Genomic DNA, 20607 nt, shown 5'->3' on the forward strand with positions numbered 1-20607 from the left:
ATGGACTAAGAGAGTTACAAAGCAGAAAACAGCAATGGTATAACCAAAACAGAAATAGCCAAAGACACAAGTATAGTCCGAGACACCATTACCCCTCTCTCAAAAGTGACAGACAAGTTGACGCAATACCAGTAAAGACACAGATCTGAACAGGCTGTAACAGCCACCTTGACTTCACTGACATTCGGGGGGCATTCCAACCAACAGCAGCAGTTACACTTGCTCCACAAGTACAGGGGAGACACTCACCACTTACCAAAGCAGACCACAGACCGGGTGACAAAACAAGCCTGAGGAAACTGTATGGGATGGAAAACATACACAGTATGCTCTCTAACCTCAGTGTAATTAAACCGAAATCAACAAAAGTGTACCTGTGAGCCTCAAATATGGGAAAACTAAATAACAGACTTCTAAATAATCCATGAATCAAAAAAGAAATCACAATGGAAATTACAAATTATGCTGAACTGAATGAAAACGAAACATCTAAATTTTGTAGGATGGAACTAGGACAGTGCTTAGATGGAGATTTAGAGTACTAAATGATCATATTAGTAAGACAGAAGTCATAAACTCATGACCTCAGTATTTCTTAAAAAATTAGAATAAAAGCAAAAAGCTAACCCCAAGAAAATAGAGAAAATGGTATAATAAAGAGCAGAAATTAATGAAAAAACAAATCAGGGGGAAAATCAATAAAACTAAAAGTGAGTTCTTCTTTCAGAAGACAAATAAAGGCTGTAAACCTCTAGCTAACTAAATCAGAGGAGGAAAAAAAGAGAGAGAGCAAATAGTCAATTTCTCATTACTATTCAAATAAGCGGTATGAGAAATGAAAGGGAGGCATCACTATAGATTCTCAAACACTAAAAGGATAATAAGGCGGTATCATAACAGCCTCATGCCAATAAATTTGACAACTTAAATGAAATATACAAATTCCTTGAAGTTATCAAGAAGAAATAAACTGAATTAACGGTATATCCATTCATAAAAATAAATTTATACTTTAAAACTTTCCCACAAAGATAACTTCAAGCCCAAGTGGCTTCACTGGTTATTTTTACTAAACATTTAAAGGAGAAGATAAATGCCAACTGTGAAAGAAATTTTTTCCAAAAAACTAAAGTGAAGGGAACATATTCCAACTCATTCCCTGGGGCCAATATTCCCCTGATACAAAAATCAGAAAAAGACTCCAAGAAAACTATAGAACAACATCCTTCATGGACACAGTCACAAAAATACTTAGAACTTCTACTAAATCAAATCAAATGTTATATATTAAAAAAAAAACAGCATGACGTGTTTTAACTCTAGGTGGCCAGACTGGTTTAACACACACACACACAAATCAATAATTTCACCATGTTTTTTTAAAAAATAAAGAATTACATGATCATTTTAATAGATGAAGAGAAACAGTCCATTACAGTGAAATCTCTCAGCAAACTAGGAATGAAAGGGAACTTCTCAACCTTCTCAAGGCTTCTAACAAAACCCCATGGGTCACATCAGACCTAATGCTTTCTCCCTAGGAAAAAGTATGTTCAATAAAGGAAGCCAGGGAGTCATTAAAAAAGAAAAGAGTCCACCCCTTTACTACTCATGTATATAAAATTCTAGGAAATGCAACCTAATCTAAACTGTAAGTGAATTAACAGTTGCCTGGGACAGGAGTGGGGCCGGGGGAATAGATTAAAAATAAGCACAAAGAAACTTTGGAGGATGACGGTTGTGTTCATTATTTCGATTGAATACATATGTGAGAACTCATCAAATTATACATTTAACACATAATAGAAATAAATAATGCCTACAGGTGTACATGGGGCTTCCCTGGTAGCTCGGCTGGTAAAAGAATGCGCCTGCAATGCAGGAGCCTTGGTTTGATTCCTGGGTTGGGAAGATTCCCTGGCGAAGGGATAGGCTGCCCACTCCAGTATTCATGGGCTTCCCTGGTGGCTCAGACGGTAAAGAATTTGCCTCCAATGCAACCTGGGTTTGATCTGTGGATTGGGACGATCCCCTGGAGGAGGACATGGCAACCCACTCCACTATTCTTGCTTGGAGAATCCCCATGGACAGAGGAGCCTGGTGGGTGCAGTCCATGGGGCTGCAAAGAGTTGGATATGACTGAGCAATTAAGCACAGCAACAGCACAGCATATGGGTGTATACACACACACCCTGCTGCCATGAACATTACAATGTAAGATAGATAAAAATATATTATTTTTAAAAATTTTTAAAAGAAAAGAGAGGTCCCATTTTTTTTAAAAGAAAAGAGAGATATAATACATACATGGAAAATAGTGAAGAAAATATGCGTCAAACTATTAGGAAGACTTTCACATTCTATCTTTGACATTTCTGTACTGTTTGAACATTTTACAAGCATGTACTGTTTTTGTTGTCAGCAAAAATAAACCAAAAAATCCTTTGTAATAACTTGTCCTCACTGGCTCATCACAGTCCTCCTCCAATTTGGTACCTCTAATAAATCCAAAATGCAATTTCACTTGCTATAACTATTTAAAAAGCTCTCCTTTTCCCATAAATTTGTAAACTACTTTAGTGCATCAGATTTCCTGGCTCAGCCTGAAAACCCTTTGCAGTGCTGCGTAAGCACATAAATTCTGCTCTTACTCATCCAAGAAAACAAATGCAAAGAGCATGAAAAGCAAATGCTAGTAGATGCTTGCTGCTTTCTTCAAATCTAGTGACTTTTTAGTGGTATTCCCACATTCCTACATTGGCATTCTCAGTAGTTTAGCACATGAATAAACTCATGGGGTCCTACATTACCGAAGAATTCCAAGAAAATGTACCATTCGCTGGCCATATATTGAGAAAGAATGAGCATCGCTTTTAAACTTGACTCTTTAGGTAACTCTTTATACTTACCACAAGCTATTTTACTTGGATCCATCTATCAAAGAGCCCCAGACACATGGGACTTTGGAGCTATGAGAATGGGCAAGGCCTCGTGAACACAGTGGGCATTTGAACACAAGCCTGAACCCAAAGTTGACCAATGGCCAATGGCTGGGCATCCTCATATAAAGCAGCATTAGGAAAGAAGTAAAAGTGAGTGATATCACTAGTCAAGGCCAAAATTCAGGGGAGCTCCAACCACACTGCCTTTTGTGAATGTATTATACTAAAGAATGGTGGCCCTTCCTACTGTTTCATCTCCCAATCCACCATCAAAGGAGAAAGGTCAACTGTGATTGCACTCTAGGAGGAAAGGGTCTAAACTGAACAACCATACCTTGCCTCCCTCACTTCTTCACTAATAAAATAAAACATTGCTGTTGTTCTTCAGTCGCTAAATCCTGTCTGACTCTTTGTGACCTCATGGACTGCAGCATCCCAGGCTTCCCTATCCTTCACTATCTCCCAGAGTTTGCTCAAACTCGTGTCCACTGAGTCCGTGATGCTATTTAACCATCCCATAAAAGTACTGAAAAGCAAAAAGCAGGGAGGACAATGTGCTGGAGACAAACGTGGCTATGTTCAGAGTGACTTTCTCCTGAAGGGAAATTCACAATGCAATGGAGAAAATAGATAGAAAATCACCTACTGCAGCACAATCCAACAGAAATAGAATGCAAGCAATATATTTTTAATATTCTAAAAGTTGCAGTAAAAAAAAAAGGGAAAGAAACAAAATTAATTTTAATAATAGTCCATTTAGCCCAATATGCTCCAAATGCTGCCATTTAAACATGTAATCAATACAAGGAAATCACTCAACTACTTTACATTCATTTTTCCCTTGGAAATTTGATATGTATTTGACACTTGGACTGCATCTCAATTCAGACCAGCCACGTTTCGCATGCTTCCTGCGCTCTATGTGGCTGCTGGCTACCATGCTGGAAAGCGCAGGTCTACACGAGACATGTAATCAACAGCACAGGCAATGAGATGAGTGCAGGGGGAGAGGCGCACATAAGTACCTAAGATTCACGGACCTTCAGCCAAGAGTTCTGCCTCTTCCTCCAGTATTATACTAACGCTTCTGCTTTTCAAAATTTAATCCAGTGTTTCTTTCCTCTCGATTCCCTCTCGTGACACTTTACTGGACCACACCTTTCTTCACTTGTCTGTGACTTATTCTCTTTGAGGTTTCACTTGCTTGCTGTGCCCTAATTTTACCCTTACTTCACAAGCCTCATTCCACTATCAACTAAGAATTTTTAAAAAAACCAAAACACAATAACTTACACTCTACGGAAGTAAGTACTTATCACCTTCTCCTTCTATGCTTTATAACTAGGCCACCTCCTTGTAGAGAAGAAAGAAGGAAGAATTAGTATGTTTCCTCAGTGTGAAGCCCAGGAATTGGAGCAGAACTAGAAACAAGAATGTGTTTGTGCTTGGTCGCTCAGCTGTGTCCAACTCTTTGGGACCCCATGGACTGTGGCCCGCCAGACTCCTCTGTCCTTGGGGATTCTCCAGGCAAGAATACTGGAGTGGGTGGCCATGCCCTCCTTCCAGGGGATCTTCCCAACCCAGGGATCGAACCCAGGTCTCCTCCATTGCAGGCAGATTCTTTACAGTCTGAGACACCAGGGAAGCCCGAGAAACAAGAAGGATGATGATAAAACTCAAGATCCCGGTGGCCTGGGAGAAGCCCTACGTGACACTCTCACTATGTGCCCTGAGATTGGCCAAAGGTATCCTAAGCCTTATTTCAGCATTTTTTTCAATGAGTATAGCTTGTAGCTTTTAACTTAATAAAGTCCATATTCTTTCAAAGCCCAAGTGGGCTGATTATGCAGAAACCAATCATGCTTTACCCAAGTTATTGATAGGTTTATTTTACTAAGTTTCAACCCATTTATTCAGCTAACTAGGTAACATGGTATTGATCAGATCAAAGCCACTGGTTCAGTTGCTATGTGAACAAATTCACTTCATTCAAGCCAGTATCAATACATTGCACCTCTGCCTGAAAGAGTTATCCTGCAAATATACATTTATGACACAAGCTACTAAGAACAGATCTGTGCCAACCCACCTCCTTCCCAATCCCCACCAAATAAAACACTTCAAAGTACACACTTTAACGGCAGTATGTTAGCGGTGTATAAACTCATCTTCATATACAACATGAATTGGTTATCAGTCCATCCTACAATCCACACAATCCCCAACTGGCATCCATGTAGGTTGAAGAATCAGATTCACCCCCTGCATCCAGTAAGTACTCTTTGTGTAACTTTTAAAGTACTTTCCTAGGTCAAGCATTTTGAAATTGGAATCAAACCATGTTTCCTGTTTTAGAAATTCATGCTCAACTGCATAGCAGAAGCTTATCAATGGCATATTGAACACAAACAGAGTCTTAGCTTATAAGGAACTTGTCATTTTAACCCTAAGAACCAACTCACATTAGATGGGTTGCAACTAGAACAGATCAAAGTAACTTTAAAAGTCTGATGAATACTCGGGATTAGAAACATTTCTTAAGTGTGATGTGGCTACCAGTGTGTACTACCTTAGTATCTCAGTGATTAAATCCTTTATGCTCCAAAGGTCCACAGGGCTTTCCAGGTGGTTCTGGTGGTAAAGAACCCGCCTGCCAATGCAGGAGACTTAAGAGATGTGGTCCGATCCCTGGGTTGGGAAGACCCCCTGGAGAAGGGAACGGCAACCTACGCCAGTATTCTTGCCTGGGGAATGATATGGATAGAGGAGCCTGGTGGGCTACGGTCCATAGTGTCGCAAAGAGTTGGACATGACTGAAGAGACTTAGCACACACGCATGCAGGGTTTGATAGCACCCTGTGTTTTCAGGCATCCACTGGGGGTTAAACAGGACTAAAGCAATGCAGCACCAAAAGTCCACAAAGAGATTCTTTCCTAAAGGTACCATTGACTTGGAAGATTTATTCAAGCTTGCTTCAACTGCTATCATTGAGAACTGCTAAAACAATATAATTGTCAAACTAGTGTATTGCTAATCCCATTTTTATTGTTAACATTTGCCAATGAAATTGCTCTTTAATTGTTTGCTCTGGAATAGACATAAAATATCATGACAGTGATATTTTGGCACATATTGGAAAATCTGCTATGAATATAGATTTTTTCCAATAAAATACAGGTTGCTCATATTACTTGGCATTAAAATGATTTACGGAAGTAGGCCAAAAGAAAAAACCACTGAAATAAAATGAGGAGAGACCAGAGTTATAACAAAATCCAAAGGCTGATCCATCCAAATTCATACTTAAGACTCATTTAAACACAACGTTTACTCTCTGGAACACTTTCCAATGAGGAAAGAAAAACGAGGAAAGAAGGAGAAAGGGAAAAGGCTTTCCATCCTGCTCATCCAGCAACTCGACACTCAAAATCCAAGCCATCAGGCTCTCCTGTGACTGACTTTCCCCAGGAGTCCCCATTTATTAAGCAGATCCAGACTGCCTAAGTGGCTCAGACCCTGCAGCCTGTGTATGGGAGTCTGGCTTAATTCAGGGCAGGCTGCCTGAGCCTCTGCTCTGTCCAGCACTGGCCTTGTGCTGTCAGGGGAAATGCAGCATCTCACGCAAGTGGGCCCTGCCAGGGAAGCAGCACCCAGCTGCTGTGGCAGCTCCTTTTTGTAAGCCATCAGCTACTTGGCTCTATCTACCACTTGGCCTGCCAAGACTGGGGACACTTGCAGGTGGAACCCAGGATTAAAAATATCCTGCCTGCTCTCTGGCCTGAATGTGATGCTACAACTTCTGGGCCCTTAGATCAGACCTCTGAGACCAGTTCTGTCTTTTAAGCTTCCTTCCCAGAGTCCCTCTGGCTGATCTCAAAAGCCTCCCTGATGGAAACTGCAGGCAGCTCCCAAAATTCAGCTTTCGACCTGTTTCAAGTTTACAATATAAGTTCATGACCCTAAGCCTGATTCTCCTCCCAACAGAACCCCCTGGCCAAGCAGTCCGCGTCCTCACTGCATGCTGCCCGGCTGCAAAGGGGCTCAAAAAGATTTTGTTTAAGTAGAGGATCCTGACTTTTTAATTTTTAAGTGGAAGTATAGTTTATGTACAATAATATATGTTACAGGTGCAGAATATATTGACTCACATCTTTTAAAGATTACACTACATTAATGGTTATTATAAAATGCTGGCTATATTCCCCATGTACAATATAGCCTTGTAGCTTACTTTATACATAATTATACTCTTAGTCCTCTAACTCCTGTATTGCCCCTTCCTCCCTTCCCTCTCTGCACTGGTAACCACTACTTTGTTTAGAGGATCTTGATTTTGAAGAGTATAAATTATTTGCAAAGCCAACAAATAAGAAAGAACCACAGTATAAAGACCCGCAGGATCTGGTCCCAAAGTACTCACTCCCTACCATCTCTCCACAGCACTGGTGTAGGCACATTTCAGTACTCACCATACCCTAGCTGCAAGGCCCTTCTCCTCACAACAACCCCGTTAAAAGGTTACTTCTGTGAGACTCCTTTCCCTACATGGAGCAGAGCCCATCACTCCCTTCCCTGGAAATCACAGTACTGTCTTTCTCTCTCGGTAAAGCTCCTACCAAACAGTACAACACATGCAGAATTCTGCTGCCTTCATCTTCACCTTCCTCTAGGCCTGCAGGAAAGACACAGACGCCGACTACAATCCCTGCCCACCAGATGAGACCGTTTTGCTTTCTTAAAGGAAAACATCTCAGACAGGATGTCTTACATCATGGGTAAAAGGGCACATCATATGGGAAACTCAAGAAGGAAGTTATAAACTCCATTATCAGGCTTTAGGTACTTCAAACCAAAGATGGAAAACAGTTATGGGCTGAGAGTAAAGAAAAAAATCATCAAGAGATCACGGTGGACCACCAGCCGAACAGGTCAAATGCTGCTTTATTTTTTAATGAGTGGCCAGAAGACACAAGCAGTAGCCAAGGGGTCTCAGTACAATCTTTTCATTATGTTTTGTTCTGATCAAACCACCACGAGAAGCTGTTATATATACACCAGACACCACCTAGGCCCTTGAACTTAGAAACCAAACCAACTAAAGTATACGCTGTGTTTCCTTGAATCTAGGAATCTGTCAGTTCTAAGATGCACCATTATTTTATCAAGCACTACAGAAGAAAATTGCTGCCAATTAAATAAACTATGGCATCATTTCTTACTACTAAAGAATTTTCATTTTATTTTTATTGAAAGAGTTCTTTTAAACTTAGACATATTTTTAATAACATATTATTCTTGGGCACTAATAAAAAGAAAAGGAAAAACTGAAATGTATCGGATAAGGCAAGGACAACCAGGTCACCTGGCTGAAGGCAACTGTTAAATGTCACTGGTTTGGGAAGTACAGTCCAGTTTCAGAAATGTTAAAATTAAAAAAAAAAAAAAAGTGCAGCACAGAATCAATAAAACACTCTATTATGTCTAGCTCAGTGACAAAAATTTAGAAAGGACAAGGCAGTAGTTCATAGGATAACTGCTAAAAAAGACACTGCATCGATTAAAAATGTATTTATACAGAGAAAAAAGTTCAGATTATTCAACTCAAGAAAGACAAAAACAGAACAAGGATTAGAGAATATTCTTCAAGGACATCAAAAGTCCTGTCCCCAAAAAAGTGATTTCCAACTGTTTTTTCTTTACATTTTTTTTAAATACACTTTTAAATACATTTAAAATACATTTAAAAAAAAATAAGAGCCTACAAGAAACGCGAGTATGGAGCTGTTCCATCTGGAGAAACAGTCTCACCTAAAAATGCCTCTGAAGTCACACAGCACGTGACCAGCTGGAATGCTGACCTGGAGAGTGTGTGTAAACTCCACCCACTCCCTGGGACAGCTACAACCCAATGACAAGGGCTTAAATGGTGGCACTGGTCAATTAAACACTTGCACAATATGAAGACTTGCTAGTTGCCTGTGATACAAAGATTCAGCATGTTATTGGGGGGAAGGGGGCAGGGGTTGGTAAGCCACAAGGGAGAATTTTCCACATGTGGGATTTCAGACCTTGAGATGAGTGCCAAAGGCTGGGATGAGAACTTTCTATCAGTCATAAGGAGCTATAGTGATCTTAGCAGGTCAGAAGTCCCCTGGGCACAGCAAGGGGGTGAGTAACACCAAGAGTTTCAGGTCTGATCAAGCTCCAGCTCTCTGTGTCTGCAACACCAAGTCTCTTTTCAAGCACAAGCCAGATGTGGCTGAGAGTGGACAGCTTTGGCTCCTGCCCCCTGCCCAACCATGTGGCTGAACCCAGCATTACAGCACCCATGGCCCTGCAAACACAAATCCAACTCCACAACAAATTAGAAAGTGATGTATGTCCTGCGGAAGGTGGGAGATGCATATACTGCCGGGCGAAGCTTAACAATCCCCACTAGACATCTGTTTCTCTATTTTCTCTATTTCTTCTCCTGAATGCCCAAAGGTTGCTCTGCTAGAAGCGAAACAAGTGGGCACTAGAGCAACGCCTGCAGACTCGGGGCAGATTCTCACGGTTCCTCTGGCTATGTTCTTGGGCTCTGTTGAGACCAGGAGAGAGAGGAAAGCCACCGAGCAAGTATGTTTCCCTTGCAGACAAAACCGGGGAACGTAGGGGAGCCACCACACTGATCCCTTCCCTGATGGCTATAACGAGGACAGAGGCCCTTTGGTATCATGCGGGGATGAAGTGGAGTGGAGGACGCCCTGGGCCTGGACCACCTTCACTGCCCCTTCTTTCCCAGCAACCCTTGGCCCCTCCAAGTGCCTGACCCAGCTGGCGAACTGCCTTGTATAACTGTAGCTCCCACGGTCCAGATCTGCCCCTCTGGGTGCAGCTCTCAGGCCCCGTCATGAAGCAGGGCCAGAGGATTGGGAGCATGGCTCTGCTGGGCTTAGGACCCAAGTGGAGTACCAAAAAACACAGCCTTCATCTGCATGCTGCTTTGCATCTAATTTGCATACCCACAAGAGACTGACCTAGACTTGCCTGTGAGTGTCCAGGAATCTCCGGCAGAGGTGTGGGTCAGTGGTGGCTTGCTACAGGGTCAGGGGCACAGAGTGCGGCAGTGCGGGCACGGGACCTTTTGAAGGAGGTTGCCATTATCTTCTCCTGACACTTTAAAATCCCCTTTGACCACTGGAAGTGGTTCAATCCTCTTAGGATGGCAGCTCTGGGTCATCTTGGTGTCACCTGAGCATGCTTTGGGAATACTACCCTTGCCCACGTCTATTCCCCACCTAACTCAAATAGTTCAGCAAAGCCCAAAGCTCTCCTCCAAGGGCGATCTGTGGCCAAGAAAAATGTTTTCACCATACAGCCCTATCAGAGCAAAAGTAACATGCAGATTAATATTTTAAGATGATTAAAGAGAGCTAATTTTCCATGTGTAGGGTTATCTGACAATACAAGCTATTGCTCTATGGATGACCGAGTCAGGTTCCGCTGATCTAACTAGGGATGGGTCCCCTCCTTTGTTGCTTGCACTGACAGTTAGCCACGGAGGGAAAGTTTTTGGTAAAGGGGGACAACCCACCCAGATACAAGAGAACATTTCTTTGTCTAAGGGCACTCCCTTGCTGTAAGTACCAACTCGGTTTTCAGTGTAATTCTCAGATTTAAGCTTAGTATAAACAGAGATTTAGCAGAAGGAGAAAAGCCAGCCCTACATCCCGTTTTATTCTCTACACAGAATAACCAGAGAGGAAAGGTTTTCTTTAACTGGCGGTTTTCAACTAAGCTGCGTTCTATGAATAGGGGGGGATGCGGGGAGGGCGGGGAATGGTGTACAGAAGCTAAGCTACTCTACATTCTGAAGAGGACAACTTCCTGCCCATAGGCATCAAACTGTTGACCTGACTCAGTGATGACAAAGTCAGAGAGCTTCAAGCTGAACATGAGAACATGAAGACTGAAGCACAGTGATTATCATTCTGCCCTTTCATCCACAAACCAACCTCAGATACAGTATTCTTTGTATATTTTGTTGTTGTTCAGTCTCTAACTAATGTCCGACTCTTTGCAACCCCACGGACTGCAGCACGCCAGGCTCCCCTGTTCTTCACCATTGCCTGGAGCTTGCTCAAACTCGTGTTCATTGAGTCAGTGATGCTATCCAACCATCTCATCCTCTGTCATCCCCTTCTCCTCCTGCCTTCATCCTTCCCAGCATACTTCTACATATATCTTTCTATAGTAGATAATGTAATTTTTAACTTAATAGAAATAAAATGTAAAGGATTTCCAGAAAGATGGCAGATCATTAAACAATATCCCTGTACAATCCTCAGAGCTAGACAAGAGCTCAGACAAGGAAACTGAGGCCCAATAAGGTTAAGTGACACCATGGAAATACAATCCTGCTGTGCAGGCCACCCAACCAAACAACGTGCCCAAAACTTTAAAAATGTTTAAATTTGTCACTTGAATTTCAGACAAACATTTCTTCTCTTACCAGAATTACTTCAAAAATGCGTGGGATCAGTTTGCTGTCTTCTACAAGTCTGTTAAAAAAAATGCAAAGATAATTTATTAATAATGATTTTTAAAATTATTTAAACTGCTGCCCTGATATGGAGCACTGCAGCCCCATGCTTTACTGCTGAAATTCTGTGACTGAGGAATAGTATGATTAAATACTCATTTTAATACACTGAATTACCTCTAAACGCAAGAAATGGGAGGCTTCTTTTCGAATGACTATTAGCTTTGCCTCACTGATCTGCAGCAGGCAAAACCTCAAACAGATATATATATAAATGTAAAAAAATGTATTAAAAATTCACAATTATTACAAAGACTATCAAAATAGGCAATGCCAGCTGAAATAATGTAACCTATCCTTCATGTAGTTAAATTATAAGTTTGCCACACTGTAATCTTTCCTATATACCTCATTAGTTGTTTTCTCAACATTAATGATTTAATGTACAGTGATGTTTAATGATCTTTAACTTTAAAAACAGTAGACACCAATCACACAATAGCTTCTAGGCACTTTCATCAAACCTAGTTATAAGCTGTTATCTATTTGTAACAGAAGACTTTCTCCAAGCAATTTAAGGGAAAATAGCCTTTATTCAAAAGGGATAGTTTTTTAAGAACAATACTTCAATCTCTAAATATTCCTTTAGTCCAAGGGTCAGAGAACTTTCTCTGTAAAGGGCCAAATAGTAAATATTCTAGGCTTCGCAGGCCACACAGTCTCTATAGCAACAATTACCTCTGTCACAATAGTATAAAGGTAGGTATAAATAATCTATAAATTAATAAGCATGGCTGTGTTCCAATAAAATTTTATTTACAAAAACGGGCAGTTTCCCATATTAGGCCCATAAACTATAATTTGTTGATCCTCCTTCAGTTTGAAAAGAAAATAAAATTCCTTAACTTGACTAGAATTTACTTTGTAGGATAAACCACAGAGCTTAAGACAAGCATATTCCTTTCGCTGTAGGTATGGGCTGTTTGTCTATTTCACAGAGGATGTCAGGTGGATAGAAAGGGAATTTATCATCTGGCCTCCCTGGAGCTTGTTTGTCTATAATACTACATTGATAAAAGAAAAGCCTATGAGACTAGCAAAAAAAAAAAAAAATCACACTGTTTTACAAATATCTGTTAAGGAAAAGCGAGCTACAGGGTGAATCCCCAAAGACAGACACACTTAGAAAGCTCTAGCTCAGTATCTAGCAAAAATAAACGTGATTATTTTCTATAGTCTCGATAGATCAGAGGGGCAAAGTTTGACTGTGTGGATCACAATAAACTATGGAAAATTCTGAAAGAGATAGGAATACCAGACCACCTGACCTGCCTCTTGAGAATTTGTATGCAGGTCAGGAAGCAAGAGTTAGAACTGGACATGGAACAACAGACTGGTTCCAAATAGGAAAAGGAGTACGTCAAGGCTGTATATTGTCACCCTGCTTATTTAACTTATATGCAGAGTACATCATGAGAAATGCTGGGCTGGAAGAAGCACAAGCTGGAATCAAGATTGCCGGGAGAAATATCAATAACCTCAGATATGCAGATAACACCACCCTTATGGCAGAAAGTGAAGAGGAACTCAAAAGCCTCTTGATGAAAGTGAAAGAGGAGAATGAAAAAGTTGGCTTAAAGCTCAACATTCAGAAAACGAAGATCATGGCATCCGGTCCCATCACTTCATGGGAAATAGATGGGGAAACAGTGGAAACAGTGTCCGACTTTATTTTTCTGGGCTCCAAAATCACTGCAGATGGTGACTGCAGCCATGAAATTAAAAGACGCTTACTCCTCGGAAGGAAAGTTATGACCAACCTAGATAGCATATTCAAAAGCAGAGACATTACTTTGCCAACAAAGGTTCGTCTAGTCAAGGCTATGGTTTTTCCAGTGGTCATGTATGGATGTGAGAGTTGGACTGTAAAGAAGGCTGAGCGCCGAAGAATTGATGCTTTTGAAGTGTGGTGTTGGAGAAGACTGTTGAGAGTCCCTTGGACTGCAAGGAGATCCAACCAGTCCATTCTGAAGGAGATCAGCCCTGGGATTTCTTTGGAAGGAATGATGCTAAAGCTGAAACTCCAGTACTTTGGCCACCTCACTCGAAGAGTTGACTCATTGGAAAAGACTCTGATGCTGGGAGGGATTGGGGGTAGGAGGAGAAGGGGACGACAGAGGATGAGATGGCTGGATGGCATTACTGACTCGATGGACGTTGAGTCAGGGTGAACTCCGGGAGATGGTGATGGACAGGGAGGCCTGGCGTGCTGCGATTCATGGGGTCACAAAAATTCATGGGGACACGACTGAGCGACTGATCTGATCTGATCTGATCTGATTAAATACATTGACATTCTCTCACTTTTCTGGGCAACTGCAGGCTCAGGAATGAAGATGGACCTCCTTATACCATGAGTGGGTAGGACAGGAAATGCACAAACTCAGGACCAAATGCAACTTTAGGTCAACACATCCTTATTCCTCTTCCTTGTTTCCTAGATATTAACCTCACCATTTCCTAAATTGGTCTTCTGAAATTTTCGTGATATATACTCTTATCAGGCCCAGGCCTAAAAGAGCCAGGCACATACATTTCTGAGTTTGGTTGCCCTAGCAACCAAAAGCCAAAAATGTCACAGGGACACAGGTACCACTGCTTCCTCAGTGGTACCAAGGAGGGACAGCTCCCTGCATCACAGCCCTACTCTAACATTCAGATCCAGAAGCAGACACTCACAATGCCAGACTTTTTATGATGGTATTTTAAAATACCTTCTATTACCAACATGTGTGCATGCTGCGTTGCTTCAGTCGTGTCCGACTCTTTGAGACCCTATATAGCCCTCCAGGCTCCTCTGTCCATGGTATTCGCCAGGCAAGAATACTGGAGTGGGTTTCCATGCTCTCCTCCAGGGGATCTTCCAGACCCAGCGATCAAATTCCTGTCTCTTGTATCTCCTGCATTAGCAGGCAGGTTCTTTGCCACTACTGTCCTATGACTACACAAATGACCTTAATTCAATCTTAAAAATTGAAACTAGTTCATCTCCAAGTCTCTGCATAACAAGCAGGCTGATCTCCACTACCTCTTAAGACTCTTTTAAAGTTCTAACAGTTCGATCCTTACATTCTTCTGAACACAATCAACCAGAACAATTTTGTTCTTTGATCTGACTAACACATCATTTAGAGCCACATCTGGAAAATTAAAAGCGAACTCAAGGTTAAAAAAAAATCACTTTTAGTGAAAATAAATTTTTTTTCTATGACATTTTCTGTGACCCATGAACTAACCTCACATGTAATCCCAAAAGAATGCTAAAACAGGTACGGGACAGGGATGGCTGCAAACACTTACAACTATCTAAAATGCATCAGTTTTCCAGACTGTGGGAAGGGACCGATAAGTGGGCGATGAGTACTGACTAGCATTTTCTTACATTTAAAATAATAAAACAGATATCTAAAGGTATCACACATACTATTGTTTCTGTGGCATTTTTATTTCACTTATATGTGGGCTGGGTAGTGACCTAAAATACAGTTTGTTTTATTGTGAGTTGTATAAAAAACATCTGAAATCCACAGATTCCAGGCTGCTTCAGAGACCTTAGTTTTTAATATGTTCTTAAATTTCGATTTTAAAAACTGGGTCTGCTTACTTAACGCATCTCCTTTCATATCACCACTGGTCCAATTAGTAGCTCAGTTCTCAAATGACCAAACCCTTTATGTGCTCTGAATAATGGACTGCTCCTCCTCTGACTTGGTATTCCGGGGAGCAGCCCCAGGGCTCGGGCCTCTGTAGACCAGGGAGGATGAGGCTTACCTCTGAACAATACGGATGTGGCTGATTCTCAGGGAATTATTCAGGCAGAAAGTCTTAAATCATTATACTAGACTTTGGAAAATCATGATGCAAAAGGCGACTTTATTTGGGGGCTCTGTTGTGGTTGACCCCCATGATTTAAATGACCAGGATCATTTTACTACATGAGTCTGTTATTTCCTAAAATTGAAAAGAATGAAAATGCTATGGCTTATGGACAGCCTGAGGACAGGAAGGGCAAGATTTATCTGAATTTTCTAAACCAAAAACAAAGTAGAGATATTTTTGAAATTATCCCACATCTTCAAAGGATTGTGAAGTTATTAACTGTAGTAAACTTTTCTTTCTTTATGTTAGCCATCTAAGCACACTGTGTTTAAGTAATTCCAGATGATTAAGTTGAATATACTGCCATTTCTAAATTCCATTCCTGGGACTACTTTACGCTGGGTTTTTTGTTTTTTGTTTTTTTTTGGCGGGGGGGGCGGGGGGAGGTTAGGGGAGGGGATATTTTTCCCCTAATGGTGTAATTAATGATAAGAGTGTGTATGATGAAAGAATTTTCCTTACAAAGTTTGTTTCAGGAGATTCACTGGGATTTTTGTATATCTGTGGTTCATGTTATTAACAAAACAGGTACTGTTTGCATTAGAAAATTTTAAATGAACTTGTGAAAATCTTTAGGCTATATTATTTGGAATTCTAACTCCCCCCTGTTCTTAAAGCAAATGTTGCCATTGGTGTTGGGAAAATGTTTTAATTTTTAATTAATGAATTATTTTATTAATTGATAAATTATGTATCAATAAAAATTTTAAAGTATTTACTGATGTTTGGTGACTCATTTAAAATACCATATATTTAAATTCTGAAAAATACTTGGTTGAGATCTAACTATGGAAGCCATAAGCACAAATTTACAAGAAAATTTTATCACAAACCAAGCTAAATGATAACCAAAAGGATTCATACTTTAAATAATAGGTCAACACTTTTGATGTAAGAAAAAACAATGGCTTTTGAGGTAAAGTTATTGAGTGACCTATGGAGTCAAGGTGGCCTTGGTTTTCTCTATTTTCTGGCACAATTACTTTTCATATACTTTGAAAAGAGGGCTAAATATAAACTAGCAATATTTAGATACAAAAGACTAGGGGCAACTAAGGTAGGGAAAACTGGTACAGGGAGATCACTCTAGTTCTGTTCAGAGAGATACAGCAGTAGGTTGGGTTGAATTTCAAACTATTATTAGCTTTTTGTTAAAAAAAAAAAAAAAAAAAAGCTTTTCTTTTTTTTTTTCTTTTTTAAAGAAAAAAAGCAGGCAGAGGATCTCCACCTGCTTTTTGCTCAGTTATACAGGTGAGAAAAGTGGCCTCCAAAAGTGATACAACATGTCTACAGAAGCATGGGGGTCTATCCATCGAGTTACACTGTCTTGAGTTCGCTTCCTCACTTGAAGGCTTTAATTTGCTCCCAGGGTGGGGACAGCACACGTGAAGAAGGGCCATGAGCCTACAGCCACAGTCCTCACCAGTCAATCCCACCCTTCAGGAACAATGTCCTCCCCAAAGGCTTCTCCGCCGTCTCTGCAGTTCTGGAATCTGTCTAGTCATAAAGCTCTTAGTACTGGGGACGTTTCTTCTTCCTGGATACTATGTCAGGTTATGATTAACACTTTTGAACCCTTGTCATGAGCTAATCTTACAGCTCAAAATCAAGGCCTTCAAGCTCAGTCAAGTCAAATGGCTTGACAAATATCTGACAAACAGATATCGTATAATAGCACTTAAATGTGGAATCTGCAAGAATGGTACAAATGCACTTATTTACAAAACAGAAATTGAGTTACAGATGTAGAAAACAATCTTATGGTTAACGGGGGGAATGGGAGGGTAAATTGGGAATTGGGATCGACATATACACACAACTACATATAAAATAGATAACAAGGAACTACTGTACGGCACAGGGAACTATACTCAGTACTCTGTACTGACCTATGTGGGAAAAGAATCTTAAAAGAATTGACTATATGTAAAACTGAGTCACTTTGCTGTACACCTGCAACACAACATCGTAAATCAACTATATCTCGATGAAAACATTGTAAACAGCTTGACAGATACATAACCAAACAAGAAAACAAAACTCAACTTCCATCAGAGATACATGCACAGGGTACAGGTGACTAGACATGGGGAGAACTTAGTGAGGAGCCCAGACGACTGAAAGCAGGTGATCATGAGCCTTGAAAGACAGGGGAGTGGCCAGTTACAGTGTGTGGAGACTGGTGTGCTTACCTGGAGATGGTGGTGAAGAGAATCAGAGAAGGCTAATCAGTAAAGAAACAACATAACTGTCATGCTTGCAAGTGTGGCTTTCACCCTGAAAGGATGGGAAGCCTCCAACGGATTTTAAGCTGAAGGACACAGTTGGATTTGTTATTAAAACTCCAATCTGACAGTAACAGGAAAAAGGAACTGGTGAAGGAGTGCAAGCTAGAACATCGCTCCTCAAAGAATGGTCTGCAGGCCAGAGCCAGCCTGCCAACAGCCACAGATCTATGACAATATAGTGACAGAAACTGGAAAGATTACATTTTTATGTTAGACCTGATGATAAATTTAAACTTTATGGCAGTTTCAAAACATGGCCCCACCAGCACATGATGACAAACAACATCTGCATCACAGGACCTGTCCATGAGACGCTTACAGTGGGGCATCCTGGCAGAAACCACCTTCCCCAGGGAGCACATTCACATCACCAGGAGTCAGACATACCAACGTCATATACACCCTGGTATCATGCATCAAGGAAGGCACAGCCTCACTTCTGGGGTATGCTTGTGAAAAATGCACAACACTAATCTAACCATGAAAAATTCAAGCAAATGTGAGAGGCATCTTACAAAATAACCACTCATATATGTCGAAAGTGTTAGTCATGAAAGACAACAGAAGGTCTGCTCTATACATCTGTGTGAAGGAGACAATGGGATGATTTGAGAGAATAGCATTGAAAGAAATGGACTCAGTTCAGTTCAGTTACTCAGTCATGTCCGACTCTTTGCAACCCCATGAATCGCAGCAAGCCAGGCCTCCCTGTCCATCACCAACTCCCGGAGTTCACTCAAACTCACGTCCATCAAGTCCATGATGCCATCCAGCCATCTCATCCTCTATCGTCCCCTTATCCTCCTACCCCCAACCCCTCCCAGCATCAGAGTCTTTTCCAATGAGTCAACTCTTCCCATGAGGTGGCCAAGTACTGGAGTTTCAGCTTTAGCATCATTCCTTCCAAAGAACACCCAGGACTAATCTGCTTTAGGATGGACTGGTTGGATCTCCTTACAGTCCAAGGGACTCTCAAGAGTCTTCTCCAACACCACAGTTCAAAAGCATCAATTCTTCAGTGCTCAGCTTTCTTCACAGTCCAACTCTCACATCCATACATGACCAGTGGAAAAACCATAGCCTTGACTAGATGGACCTTTGTTGACAAAGTAATGTCTCTGCTTTTCAATATGCTATCTAGGTTGGTCATAACTTTCCTTCCAAGGAGTAAGCGTCTTTTAATTTCATGGCTGCAGTCACCATCTGCAGTGATTTTGGAGCCCCAAAAAATAAAGTCTGACACTGTTTCCACTGTTTCCCCATCTATTTCCCATGAAGTGATGAGACCAGATGCCATGATCTTCGTTTTCTGAATGTTGAGCTTTAAGCCATTTTTTTTCACTCTCCTCTTTCACTTTCATCAAGAGGCTTTTTAGTTCCTCTTCACAGTAAAACAGATAACCAGTGCACGTCTGATGTATAACGGAGGGCAGTGCTCTGGGACAACCAGAAGTGACAGGGTAGGGAGGGAGATGGGAGGGGGGTTCAGGAGGGAGAGGACAAAAGCATACCTATGGCCGATTCATACTGATGTATGGTAAAAACCATTAGAATGTTGTGATTATCCTACAATTAAAACAAACAAACAAAAAAATCTTTTTTAAAAAGACAACAGAAGGGTGAGAACTGCCCCAGATTGCAGCAGACTAAGAAGAAGTCAAAACTAAATGCAGTGTGGGGTCCTAGATTGGACCTGGGACCACAGAAAGGACAGTACTGGGAAAACTGGCAAAACCAGAGTAAAATCTGCAGATTAGCTGACAGTGAAAGATGTTTCTCCTTGGAAGAAAAGCTGTGACAAACCTAGACAGTGTATTAAAAAGCAGAGACATCACTTTGCCAACAAAGGTCCGTATAGTCAAAGTATAGTAAAAAAAAAAAAAAAAACCTACTGGTTTTTCCAGTAGCTTTTCCAATAGTCATGTATGGATGTGAGGGTTGGACAACAAGGAAGGTTGAGTACTGAAGAACTGATGTTTTTGAGCTGTGGTGTTGGAGAACACTCTTGAGAGTCCCTTGGACTACAAGGAGATCAAACCAGTCAATCCTAAAGGAAATCAACCCTGAATATTCACTGGAAGGACTGAAGCTGAAGCTCCAAAACTTGGCCCCTGATGCGAAGAGCCAACTCATTTAAAAGACCCTGCTGCTGGGAAAGACTGAAGGCAGAAGGAGAAGGGGACGACAGAGGACACGATGGTTGGATTAAATTAAAACAATTTAATCACCGACTCAATGGACATTAAGTATGAGCAAGCTCCAGAGATGGTGAAGGACAGAGAAGCCTGGCATGCTGCAGTCCATGGGGTTGCAAAGAGTCGGACATGCCTGAGCAACTGAACAACAGACTATCAATGCTCATTTCCTGGTCTTGAAAGTTGTACTATGGCTCCATAAGATGTTACCACTAGGGGAGGCCGGGTGAAGGATATATGGACATCTTCTGTAACATTTTTGTAACTTTTCCACAAGGCTAAATTTATCTCAAAATGTAAAGGCTTTTCTTTTTTAATGGCTCCTGAAGTCTTCAAGTCTCCTCTCTCTTAAAAGTGGGGTCTGTGTCCTCTCTTTTTGCATCTTGGCAGGTTTGAAAAGTGCTTAGACCAACAGAGTAGCATAGAACTGACACCATTTGATTTCTGCTCATATTCTGGGTTGGTTTTTTTTTAATTTCACTTTCATGGCATTTTAGAAAAATGTTTATTCCAGCTATCTGCTGCTGCTGAACAAACCAACCCCAAATGCAGCATCAGAAAGCAATGACTACTTTGTCACGTCCATGGCTTCTGTGGGTGGTGAAATCTGGACAGGGCACACTGGGGATGACCTATCTTTGTCCCCAGTGTTTGAGGCCTCAGCTGGGGAGACACAAAGGCTGGGGTTGAGTAGACCAGCTTAGAGACTGTAATTATC

General features: G+C 41.2%; 1 protein-coding gene across 11 annotated transcripts in view; it reads right to left on the reverse strand.

Annotated features, from left to right (window-relative positions):
* The window catches only part of ULK4 (unc-51 like kinase 4), a 521313-nt gene that overhangs the window by 277605 nt on the left and 223101 nt on the right, over positions 1-20607 (reverse strand). For all 11 annotated transcript variants that reach the window (XR_011562944.1, XM_070776132.1, XM_070776127.1 and 8 more), the window contains one exon: positions 11438-11486. Coding sequence is in view for 10 of the 11 variants with exons in the window: in XM_070776132.1 (XP_070632233.1) it covers positions 11438-11486 (49 nt within the window). In the remaining variant the exon portion in view is untranslated. The remainder of the gene's footprint in view (positions 1-11437; positions 11487-20607) is intronic.

The sequence above is a fragment of the Bos indicus genome, chromosome 22, assembly GCF_029378745.1.
Source record: "Bos indicus isolate NIAB-ARS_2022 breed Sahiwal x Tharparkar chromosome 22, NIAB-ARS_B.indTharparkar_mat_pri_1.0, whole genome shotgun sequence".
Lineage (NCBI taxonomy): Eukaryota > Metazoa > Chordata > Mammalia > Artiodactyla > Bovidae > Bos > Bos indicus.